This window comes from Ambystoma mexicanum, chromosome 11 (genome assembly GCF_040938575.1).
Source record: "Ambystoma mexicanum isolate Mex_15411 chromosome 11, UKY_AmexF1_1, whole genome shotgun sequence".
NCBI lineage: Eukaryota > Metazoa > Chordata > Amphibia > Caudata > Ambystomatidae > Ambystoma > Ambystoma mexicanum.
In genome coordinates, this window is record NC_090934.1 from 420645926 (window position 1) to 420658287 (window position 12362).

Sequence of the window (12362 nt, forward strand, 5' to 3'; positions counted from 1 at the left end):
TGCTGAAGATCTCTTGAAGGACTTCCTGAGCTACTTCCCACTTGTGGGAGACTGCTCTGCCTGCTCAGAGCATCCACCACAAAGATCTTTTGGCTAACTAGGTGAACTGCCAACAGGGATAATTCTTCTTGAATTACCTAGAATCAGAGCTGCATTGCCCCTCTGCACAGCGGTATAGTGACCCTACACCACCTCTTGTTTAAATAGTACATGGCAACCATGTTGTCCGTCATTATTGGGACATTTGTTCCCCGTACAGAGAGCAGAAAGGCCTTCAGTGCTAGTCTGATTGCCCTCAGCTCCAAACGGTTGATATGTAGTTTTGACTCCGATGGAGACCAATGACAGCTGACTGTCAGATTGTTGGTGTGGGCTCCCCACCCTGTGAGTGAGGAGTCCGTAACTACTGTTTTCTCCGGCCATGGCTGCCAAAAAGGTTCTCCCTTCCGGATGTTGTCCTCGAAGGCCCACCACAGGAGATCCTGAAGGTCTGACATCCTGCCTGAGAATTGAGACCACTGTGTCCCGAGAGCCCACTGAAGGGATCTCATTCTGAGGCGGGCCACTGGCACTAGAAAAATGAGGCCGAGTAACCTCAAAAAGTCAAAGGCTGGAAGACGCTGGGCACTCTAGAATTTGTTGACCATCTGCAAAATGCATAAAGCCCTCACCTCGGTTGGCGAGGCTCCCCCACCCACCAGGATGCATCCAGGACTGGTCCAACAAACTGGAATCTCTGAGATGGTATCATGTGGAACATCTTGTAATTGAGGGAGAAGCCCAGTCTGTGGAGAGTGTGGCAGGTTATGCTGACATGTTCCCAGGCCTGTTCTGGTGAACGTGCCCTGGTCAGCCAATCGTCCAGGTAGGGGTATGCATGAATCCCCCCTCCGAGACTCGCTGCAACCACAGCCATCAGCTTTGTGCAAACCCTCAGGCAGAGTTCAGCCCAACTGATCATGAGAACCACCAACAGTGAACCTCAGGTACTTCCTTTGCTTGTGATGGATAGGCACATGAAAGTAAGCATCCTGATGGTCCAATGACATCATCCAATCCTGGAACTGGAGGGCCTGAAAGATCTGAGAAAGTGTGACCATCTTGAACTTGTCCTTCCTGAGGAAATTGGTCAAGTATCTCAAGCCCAAGGTGGGTCTCAATCCTCTGTCCTTTTGGGGGATTAGGAAACAGGGAGAGTACCATTCTATGTTTCACTCCATTAAATGTAGTGGTTCTATAGCACCTTTCTCTAAAAGGCTCATGATCTGGCGGACTCTGTACAAAGGGGAGGCAGTAACCTTGGGCTACTGTTTCCAGTGCCCATGCATCCGAAGAAATACCTAGACATTATTTCAGATGCTGCGACAGTCTGCCTCCCACCGGGGTGTCGTGAGTCAAGACCACAGGTTTTGAGGTGGCTGAAGCAGCAAAGATGCTGCTACTTGGGTGGGCTTCACATCTCCCGCGTCCACCACAAGGGAATTTTCTTTGTCCTCTTTGACCAGCCTGTCCTCTTGCTCTTACAACTTAGGAATAGAATCAAAAAAGGACTTATCCCTCCAAAATGATCCGCTGGGGTGAAATGGCTGCGACTGCCTGATGGCAGCACCTAGGGACTTGGCTGCCACTTTTCAAAGGCATTCGTCAGCCTCATTACCAAATAAATGAGAGCCGTCAAAGGGCACCAACGAGTCTAGATTGTACATCAGGTGCAAATCCTGACTTCCACAACCACACAAACCTGCGTATAACAGTGCTTGCTGCCATGGCTCTGCTGATACGGTGAGCAGAATCCAGACCTCACTGAAGAGACTCACATAGGGCCTCTTTTCTATCTCTTTTCAGATTGATGAAGCCGTCTCTATCCTCCCCTCCGGGGATGTGATCAGCTGCCATAGCTATACAGTCCCGCAGGGTGAATGTGAATTTTGCTAGCGCACATGTGGTGTTATTAGAATTTAATGCCATGCTTCCAGCCGAAAATACTTTCTTTGCCACTAAATCAATACGTTTATCATTCCTATCTGGAAGGACAGTTGTTATGCAGCTTACTTATTTTGTTTGATTTGCTTGTATAGCACACCGAACCCAAGGGTATCTGGGTGCTTTTCTTAGGGTACGTGGTTACAATAGTTATACAAGATACAGTAAGAGATACAGTAAAATATACAATGGTAGATCCAAGAAACAGTGAAATATACAGTGGTAAATACAATAATATACAGAGGACATATACAAGATGTACAGGTTCATAACATAGTTTAGGAGAAGAATGCAGAGGGCCTAGGCGGCCCTTAGGTGTGTCATATCTAGGCTATGGGCAAGGTCAGGAGGGTAGCTGGGTCTAGAAGTAACGGCAGTGTATATTAGTCAAACTACATTAGTTTGATTGCGAGAATAGCCAAGTTTTTACTTTATTCCGGAACGAAAGTAATATAGGGTCAGTCCTTACTGCAAGTGGTAGCTTGTTCCAAGTCTTTTCCAAGCACCGGAAAACTGGATCCTCCCGCTTTGTTGAGTTTGAATTTCGGAATGTTAGGACAGTGGACATAGTTAGTTCTAATAGGTCTAGTGGACTCTTTTCTAGAAAATGTGTCCATCAGGTATTTAGGGGCTGAGTGGTTTAGGCACTTGTGGGTAATCATGAGCGTTCTAAAAGGTGATCCTATCTTGGATAGGGAGACAGTGTTGCGACAGATTTGTGAAAAGTGGTTGGAGCGAGAAATGTTAAGGGCAGTTCTGAGTGCATTATTTTGCAATACTTGTAGCTTGTGAAGGTTCCTCTGGCTGGTGCCCAAGTAGAGAGTTTTACAATAGTCCATTTTGGACAATATAAGGGCTCTTGCAAGGGTGATACAGCTATTTGTGGTCAGAAATAGTCTGCAGGAATTTATCAGTTTTGATGTGTAGGCCGTTGAGGATGAGGTAGCGTTGATTTGTCTTTGAAGAGTTAAGACAGAATCTAGATAGAAGCCTAGTGTTTTTGCTTCCTTGTCAACTTTGATGAGGAATATTTGGGACCTAGCTTGTTGAGTCTTAACTTGGATCCAATGAGAAATGGCTTGGTTTTGTCATCGTTGAGAAATAGGCTGTGTTTGGCCATCCAAGCCTAGATTTTACTGTAGATTTCGTTTAGGAGTGTGGAATATGATTGGTAGTCGCCTGAGTATTTGCGTATCATCTGTGTAATTCGTATATGATAGTCCTAGATTATCTAGATGGTCAAACAGAAGCTTAGTGAATAGATTGTAGAGGGTGGGGGAGACACAGGAGCCTTGTGGGACTCCACATGTGATGGGGGGTCAGCTGAAGAGGAAGGGGAGAAAACCCTCATGATCTGTCCACCAGGAAGGAGTTGACCCAGGCAGCTGCTTTAGTGGAAAAGTAAGCAGCTGTGGTGAGATGGTTAGTTAAGATGTTGTCGGCAGCATTCGATCTAGTCGTCCACAAGTCCAGCAGGAGGGGTAGAGCAGGCTTTCCATTGTCCCTTGGCTCATCCATTTGGATTTTTAGATCCAGGAGGGCTTTTTCTGTCCCATGTCTTGGTCTAAAACCGGATTGTCTGAGGCCTAAGAGATTATTATTTTCAAGGTGGTTTTGAATCTGGACATATGCAGCCTTGTCTAAGATTTTTAAGAGAAAAGGCACTGTGGTGATTGGTCTGGAATTAGTGGAAATATTTGGATCCAGGTTCGGTTTTTTGATGAGGGGCATGACTCAAGCATCCTTGAGGTTTTTGGGAACGGTGCAGGAGGCGAAAGAGGCGTTTATAAAGGAAGTGATAAAAGGGGCAAATTCTTTGGCTCCTTTTATGATGGAGGCTTGGCATATGTCTCCTTGGCACCTAGATGGCTTGAGACTTCCGATGATGGACTCAACCTCTGTTGTAGTGACGGGGGTGAATTCAAAGACATTGTTTTGATCAGAGGGCGTGGTGGATTGGGAGCTCAGATTAGGTTTTGGATTGTCTGAATTGCTAGTTTTGGCAGTGGTCGAGAGGCTAGTTCTTTTAGCTTCTATTTTCGATTGAAGTAACATAATTTTGTTAAGTAAGGCCTTTTGAATGTTGGTGCACCAGTGGACATCTTTCTTACAGGAGTCTGCAGGGGTGATAGGAGATTCCAGTTCTTTGAGGAAAGTGAAGGGCTCCTTAGTGCTAGATTTGGCATTAGAGATTCTATTGCTGCAGTTTTACCTTTTGTTTCTGAGTTAGTTTTAAAAGTGGTGGGGGCAGTTATAAATGTATCCTTGTTCTGCGTGGATGTTTTTCTTTTTCCAGGACGCCTCTGCATCTCTTTTAGCTTTAAGTAGAGTTTTCAACTCAGTAGTGAACCATTTATACAGGTGTGCTAGAGGTTTGGTTCTTAAATAGGTAGTGATTGTATGGTTTTACCATTGTGACGGGATCTAAATCAAGGGGCAGCTGATGATGGGTGATAGGTTGGAGCAAAGGGAGTATGCTTTCTAGAGAGATAAGGCGGTTGTTTCTGGTTAAGGCTGGTGGGGCTTGGAGATCCTCAGGTGACGGTTGTTTGAAGTCATGGATTTCAAAGGAAACAACGTTCTGCTCGGACCATGCACATGGCTTATTCGAGAGTATTTAAGCACTGCAATTAAGGTCTGCTATCCAGTCTAGGATTCTGCCTTTGCAGTGTGTAGGGTCAGATATCCGTAGTGAGAAACCTAGTTCTGAGATGGCGTTTTGTATGGCTAAGGCATTAGTATCCAGGTTGTCATGTAGGCTGAGATTCAGTTCACATAAAAGCAGGTTTTGCGTTGTGTGAGGAGGCAAGTTATGTCCTCCTCAAAGGAGGATAGTTGGCCTGGCGGCTTAGAGGTGACATAGCTGCTTGGACCACTAAACATTCCGGTGTCGGATGTTTTGACAGGTAGCTAGGGTTGCTACTAGATGGCCTGTATTTTTTGGTGAGGTTTTTATTAACTGCAGGGCTAGTTTCCGGAACCTCCCAGTTTGCCATTACTCTTTTTTGGAGTGATACATGAAATGGTAGTATTGGGTAATTTTGTGGACCTTTGTCCAATATGTCCATAAGATCGTCCTGCTCAAATGGAGGCGCAGGTCTACTCCATCCTAGGAAATCAATAACCCTAGTCATCAGACTTCAATATGATGCATCTGCATAATCAGCTGGGTCCTTCCTCCCAAAGTCTAATTCTGGAGAGCTGTAGCTGGACATTACCATGGCAACGCAGCTTCCGCAGCACGTCCCGGATGCCAAATGAGCGACTGCCATGCAACACATGTACCATTAGTAAGCGCTGGGACTGTTCACGAATGCTCGCCTCTTCAAACTAATTCCAGTGTGACGATCAGTGCTACAAATGCCTGCAGTCAAGAGAGCCGGTCCCAGGATCGCATTGAAGTGAGAAGCACCCTAAAAGATCTCTAAGCAAGCAGATTCATTGGAACACAGCCATCCAACACTCGCATGAAGATGGACATTTGACCACTCATTCTGGGCCGTAGCAAGCAGCAGTTCAGTTGCCAATTTTAGGCACACCAGTTGTTCTAGAGAGAGGTGTACACCCCAATGTGAGGATATCCATGAAATTGGAGCTAATCCCACACATCCCTGTCAGAAGTAAAGGGGTCACAACTCTATCTGCCCAGAGGAAGGTTGACATGGAGGTCATGACCACCGGCACGCCAAAACATGAACCAATGCTCGAGTAACTAGATATGAGCATTGAAAAAAGTTCAGATATTTCACATTCACGTAGGCAGATAGAGGGCATGATAATTAATCGTACCAAAAAAAATAAAAATAAAACTCTCCAGGGTATTATTCAGTATACCCTGAAGTAGTTCACAACAATGAATTGTTAGCTGTCACTGTATGACCAGTATGATTTAGGTTTCATTTTGAAATGTGTTTTGTTTTCCTATTTATGATTATTTGGGTCACCTTGACATATGCACTTTCCTAGAACATTTGTTTTAGGTTTTATGTTTCGTTTTTCACTACACTCAATGAAAATATGTATCATTCACTTATCTACATATTAAAATAATCCTTTTACTCTGAAATACTCTCCATGACCTTTGTGCGCAAAATATGCGTCAGGAATAAGTATAAATGTTCACAACACATTGTGTTAGCAGTGTGGACCTTTTCTCTTTGTTGAATAATTCTGGAGAGGTGTCAACCCCACTAGCTGATTGTAGGATATCATGTAGCTCCCAGACTCTGGTCTCCTCTAAGATTAAACATTCAGGGACATTAGGAGTATCCCTATGTATACTAGGAGAATCCAATTGAAGGCCACAAGTTGGGTTGTCATCAGACTTCTCATAACCATCATATATTGAGCTTAAAGACCTGTAAAAGTCCTTTTTAGGTAAGGGTTTAAAAGCCTTTTCCTGAGGTTTTTGTGGTGAAGGTGTCGATTACTCCACTGCAGGACTATCGACGTCTATGTCCGTGGCGTTGATGGTATCGACAACTTACTTTTGGATTTGAGCTTTGGATTACTTTTGGATTTGAGCTTCGAGGGACTCAACCCGACGGAGTCTTTGACGAATTCTCGTTGTGTTGAGTACTCAAGGACTCTCGAGAAGTCTTAGGCTTATGACCCAGGCTCGAGGGCACATAGGGCTTTGCCATGGCCTTATGCTTGTGAGAGTGGAGCATAGCCACTTTTTTGCGTTTCGAGGAGGACAAGGGCTCTTTCTCTGAGATTTTAACCACTTGTTTCCTGAAAAGGTCCACTCATCCTTAGTGAAGTATTTAGTCAGGCAGACTACATTCCTTTCCTGAGAAGTATCTGAGGAAGGAGAGGAATACGAGGGTGATCTATGGTTTCTCTGACTTTTTGATGAAGATGAGTGTCTGCTCCTCAAGTAAGAGCGTTTGATTTTTTTTTTTTTAATGATGCGATGAATCTCTCGACTCATGGGCCGACAAAAATTACGATGGAGTGGAAGGGGATTTTAGGGCACACCTACCCACTGACAGTTCAGCTTTATGCTCTTTTAAGGCCTTACCCGTCATCGACTGACAGGATTGACAGTCAGAGGTTTCATGCTCAATGTTCAGGCACCAGATGTATATCTTATGCGGGTCAGTGATGGACATTTGGTGCCACATTTAAGGCACTTTTTCAAACTGGTCTTCGGAGTAGTAGGTGTCGAAGCATTTTCTGACGAAAACTGAAGCGCGCCGTAATTCTCAAAGCTATCCCATTCTCAGAAAAACTGAACTGAAGCCAACGGGTGCTGTGCGTGGTATATATACACTTGACGAGGACGGCAACCGAGATGGAAGCCCTCGAGGGACATAGTGTCAACGCACAGCACCCTCTGCCGAGAATATTTTTTTTACGGAGCAGCTGAAGCTGGAAACGCAGATATCATAAGTTGAGGAATACGTGGGAGGACACAATCCATTCAAATGATTTCTTTTGGTGGGGTCAAGCTCTACTCTGTTGTCCCCGTCTGCTATTCTGAAAAGACAGATCTTCCATTCGCATCAGGCTGTATCCTCTGCGAGCCCTGGATATTTTTACTGTAAGTGATCCCCGAGTTAAAGGGTAATAGGTCATATCCTAGTTTGTGAAGGTTTTGGACTTCATTAAAGAGGACCTCATACACCATTTGCGACGGTATGACCAATGTCATTGTCATACCTCTGTGGGTGTATGAAATCCAATAGCTTGATATCTTTCGAAGTAATGAGTCTCAAAGTAGGGGTTTCATTTGGGAGTGCCAACACATCCGTTTAGGGAATCGGTAGCCCCATATTCTAACAGGTAGTGCAACAGTAGACTGGGCTCGTCAGAAAACGCTGGGGCTCGCCATTGCACATCGGTTGCACTACTGTTTGCGTTCAATACGCCGACCTTAGGGGTGAGGGGTTTCCAGTCGTCCAAGAGGGAACGCAGGAAGTAAATGGCAAAGGGAGGGGCAACCTCAGTATGACTCACAATGGATACCCAAAACCGTTCAGCCAGGAGGTCTCACACCTCTTTCAAGAGGGCCCTCCTATCCAACCCTGTTGCTGTCCTCAGGAAATCAGAAGCCATTGTGGGAACCCTGGGGCCCAAAACAGATTGCAATGGAATGAGGGACCCAATCGGCCCCTTGCTCACCTCCCCAATAGCATCTTCCCTAGAACCCTCACAACCAATCATGGTTGCCGCCTCTAGGGATCTGTCCATGAATGTAGGGCCCATCTCCACTGACCACCTGCGTGGGCCTGATAACATTGAACCTTTTTCCGAGCATCCTGTTCTAAAATGTTTAACAGTGGCTCCATTAGCTTCTCCGTTAGAGCAGAGGAAGGAGCCTCCTTGATCATAGTTACCTTACTCATCTGTGGGGAGGGAAGAGCTATGAACCCTTTGTCATTGTAGCAGGGATCGGCGAGACCTGCCCCCTAATGAAAGGCAACTGTGCCGAGGACAAACTAAGGTCATGACGCCCGCCCTTCCCCAGCAGATGTTCCAAGTCCAACAGCATGACTTCACCTGCTGCAAATATAGGAGGGGTATTCAAAAACAAAGCATTAGACGATTCAGCTGCAGCTAGCAGACGATCAAAAGCGGCTTGACCCAAAATTTGGATTGTGAACTTCTTGCGGCAGGGAGACAAACTCGTCTGAGTCCAATAACAGTGGCAAGCTCGCCATAGCCTGTCGTTGCGAGTCCCCTTGTACGGGCGCTACTGAGCCATTACCCCCCTCTGATCAAAATAATCAACACCCTCCACTGGGGAGGGAGGAAGCGGTAAGGCCAAGGCCTGGGACATACTGTCTCTTCTATTGGTAAAGACCAGTGGGCCTCCATTATGTCCTTCTTAGACAAAGTCGCCCGCTCTTCTTTCCTCATGATTCGATCTTAGTACAAACAAGGCCACCAGATAACCACTGAGGATCACCAAACCAGGTAGAACCACACGGACCCACCCACACGGTGCTGAAAAAACTTTCACAGGAGAGAGTAGAAGTGAATGACCCCGTTCACAGAGCAGCTCCCCAAGTCACAAGCCCACAAACAGCAAAACAGCACTCTCAGTGCCCTCCGGGATCCGCCCGCCCCAGCACTTCTGTAGCCGCTAGAGTGATGAGGGGGCAGGACAATGAGTACAGTTCAAAAGCCTGCAGATCGCACCAGCAGCACGACCAGACAGCAAACAGCACTCAGAGTGCACTCTGGGATGCACGCCACTTTTAGCACTCTTTAAGTCGCTCCTTCCGCCGGCAGAGGGGCTTTTTACAGCCTCTGTATGCTCCTTCATCTGGGCTGAAGTAGGAATACATGGGGCGCTAATACCACTGTGGTGGGGGCCCATCTATGTTAAAAGTGCGCTTCATGTGTGCTGTGCACACAGATTGCTATATGCGCTGCTTGCAATTTCACATGAAAACACAAGACATGTTCCAAGTGAACACACGCTGCTTCAACAGTGCCAGAAGCTTATTTTGTTCTTGTGTGAATTCGCCCACAAATACCTTTTTTGTGCCTCTTCCATTTAGTATTTTATTGCATGGTATACTTCGAAAATTGATATTAATCTGACAAACTGCTCAACCGTTTCTATTATTCGGACAACAGTTATTAGGAAACTGAACTGTGGTTTCATGAAGTGCCAACGTCTGATTTTTACCAAAGGAACAGCACCATCGTCCAGAATATGAGCAAGCAGGTGAATCCCTAAACCGGGCCCAACGGAGTATGTTAAAGCAAATATTTTCTATAACAAATTGCAAAAAGCAATGCGATTTACAGGCCGCGTTAACAACAGTTATTAGATATCCCGAGCTACGGAGGTAGCGTTCTGATTTATTTAGGACATGACAGCATTGGACATGGCACTCCGATTGTGCTCAAATTGACTGCATTAGCAACCGCACAGTTCACAGACATGCCTTTAAATCCAACAACAGTTCATCTTCAGCTACACATACTGCCACCTCTGGCAGGGTCATTTAGGGGTGGCCAGGGGTCGTACCAGAGTCTCCCTGGCTACCCCTGTGGTCCCCCTTGCTACCACAAAAAATGTTTTACACTGAAGCTCCTGGGCTGTGGCCAGTGCCATGTGGCCCTTTGTTTCGGGAGTGGCTGGCCTTTCTGTTGAGGCCTCTAAAAACAGGGGGTTCCAGACAAGTGCAACACTGAGCAGTGACCCTAAATAAGAAAAAACAGGAATAGCAAATAATTTGTGTGTCTGGAATTCTATCCAATGCTAGACTAATTAAAAGGGGTGAAAGGTTGTGTTCCATCACTTCCCATGATGTCACTTTGGGGTGGGGGTCAAATGACTTCACTTCCGGTGATGTCAGAGGTCAAGGGTCGTGTGATCTGGCATTTTGGTGAAATGACGTCTGTGACCTCTGGGCCCCATAACAGTAATAAGGACCTCCCCTCCTGGAGGCCAAGCATGGTTATAGACCCCCACGCCAGGCACATCATGGGGATAAGGAAGCTTGTGGGTCACAGGATACAGAATGGAGGACGTCCAGAATAAACAAGAAGGATTAAAGTTATTCGGGGGGACTGAGGGGGTTGTGGTGTGTGCAGACTAGCACCAGTCTACAGTACACAAGGTACCATGCCACTCCAGAGGAAGGAGGTTGAAAGGGTACGAAATCAGCAAAGAGGGCTCACCTTGTCGGTAGCGGTCTCATCTCGGTCCTCTAGGCTAACATTGAGGTTCTTCTCCACTTGCAGGTTCCAGCGGTCCAGCTGCACGATATTGCCCTCCTCCACATGGGACAAGATCTTTGAAACAGGCTCATCGGTGTAACCCTGCAGGGGGGTGACAATGAATGGAATATAATAAAGAGGGGCAGGGCGACACTGCAGGAGGAAGTGTGTAGGGTGAAGTGAAACAAACACTAGCACGGAAAGACTGAACGCCATTAAAGGCAGGCTCTAGTCCAGATGTCAAAGCAAGACCAGCTACTGCCACACCCCAGCACTAATTCTGGTCCAACCACTGCTTTCCCACACCATCAACCCATTGTTACTTATATCTAGGGCTTTAAGTGGGCCATGGCTAGCCAGGACAGAGCCCTGGAAGTCTCACAAAAGTGTTTCCAAGTAGGGACACTGCCAGGGCTCCCTAAAGTCCCCTAGGAGCCCCAGCCGAACAGGCCACTAGAAGCCAAGGAATTTTTTCTACTCCCTGAAGCTCTCACGACGTGTGCACGAGAGCTTCAGTCGATTTTGGTGGCCCCACCGCAAGGCATCCCTTTACAGAGCTGCAGCAACCATCACCCTCGCACTCCAGGCAAGAAGGTGATGCTTGCTGCAAAGGGATGCCTGGGAGAGGTTGGCGCTCAATTAAGGAAGCAAAGGAGAGGCTGACGTGGCCCTTTACTATGTCAAAAGTGCACATTAGGCCACGCCCCTCAGCAGCCCCCCCCTTCAATTCCATATCCCACTCAAAGCAATGCTAGATTCATAAAACAGTTTTCCATGCTGCCCTTTAACCAGGGGAGGTCGGATTAAGAGCTGGCTGCTGACAATAATTGTCTTGCCAGAGCGATGTTCCGTGGAGGTCCGTCATATGCTGCACCACACATTTCACAACCGCTCGCCCCCACTCACCGCCCAGCCACCAACACACACGCTTACCCAAACTTATCTCAACCCGTGCCTAGGCCACTCATTATTTCTTCGGCTACTAAAGGAATCCTGAACAAGTTGGGGCTTACCATGTACGCCATTTTAACATGCATGTAATTGGAACACAAGTGTTCAAGAAACCCACTAGTGTAGCAGCACTATATGTTGGCTGAATAGGGCAGTTTTTTGATTGCAGTTAGTTCCCTTTTTAAAGGGGTTTGAGGAGGTTAGTAATACCCTTGCAAAAGCCAGAAATAGGCCAGCAAAACCAGGATGACAATTATCCGGCACACCGGAAGGGTAAGTAGATTTCAGAATGGGAGGGGGCAGCCACTGCCAGGGAGGCGAAGTGGAAGAGACTGGTATGTGGAGTGGGCAGTCATGGCCCTTGGATTGTACATCAAATCAGACGCTGCATTTATGGAGTCAAGAGAAAGCACTGCTTTCTTGGGACTATAAACATCAAGGTAAATCGTTTACTCGTCTGGCATCGACACCTATTTTTCTTATGGCAAACGATGCTTGCAGGGTACTACTACACCCTTTGTTGCGCTCCTGTGTTACTTACCCCGCCCCAGTTGAGCGTCCTGGCAAGATCATTACCAGTGCCCAGAGGGAGTATTGCAACTGGCGGTGGGGGGTTCAGATGCAGCTGGTCCAAGATGGAGAGAATCCAACCTACCTAGGGAGGGAAAAGCACATGGGCAAATTAGAGTTTGCTGCACAGATCTGACAGATGGACGAATGCAGAGAGAGACAGTCTGACTGCCGAA

General features: G+C 46.7%; 1 protein-coding gene across 17 annotated transcripts in view; it reads right to left on the reverse strand.

The window, feature by feature from the left end:
• DGKZ (diacylglycerol kinase zeta) overlaps positions 1-12362 on the reverse strand; it is a 1700725-nt gene that overhangs the window by 711341 nt on the left and 977022 nt on the right. For all 17 annotated transcript variants that reach the window (XM_069623235.1, XM_069623234.1, XM_069623231.1 and 14 more), the window contains 2 exons: positions 12158-12271; positions 10627-10767 (listed from right to left, as the gene is read on the reverse strand). In XM_069623235.1, the coding sequence (XP_069479336.1) occupies positions 10627-10767; positions 12158-12271 (255 nt within the window). The remainder of the gene's footprint in view (positions 1-10626; positions 10768-12157; positions 12272-12362) is intronic.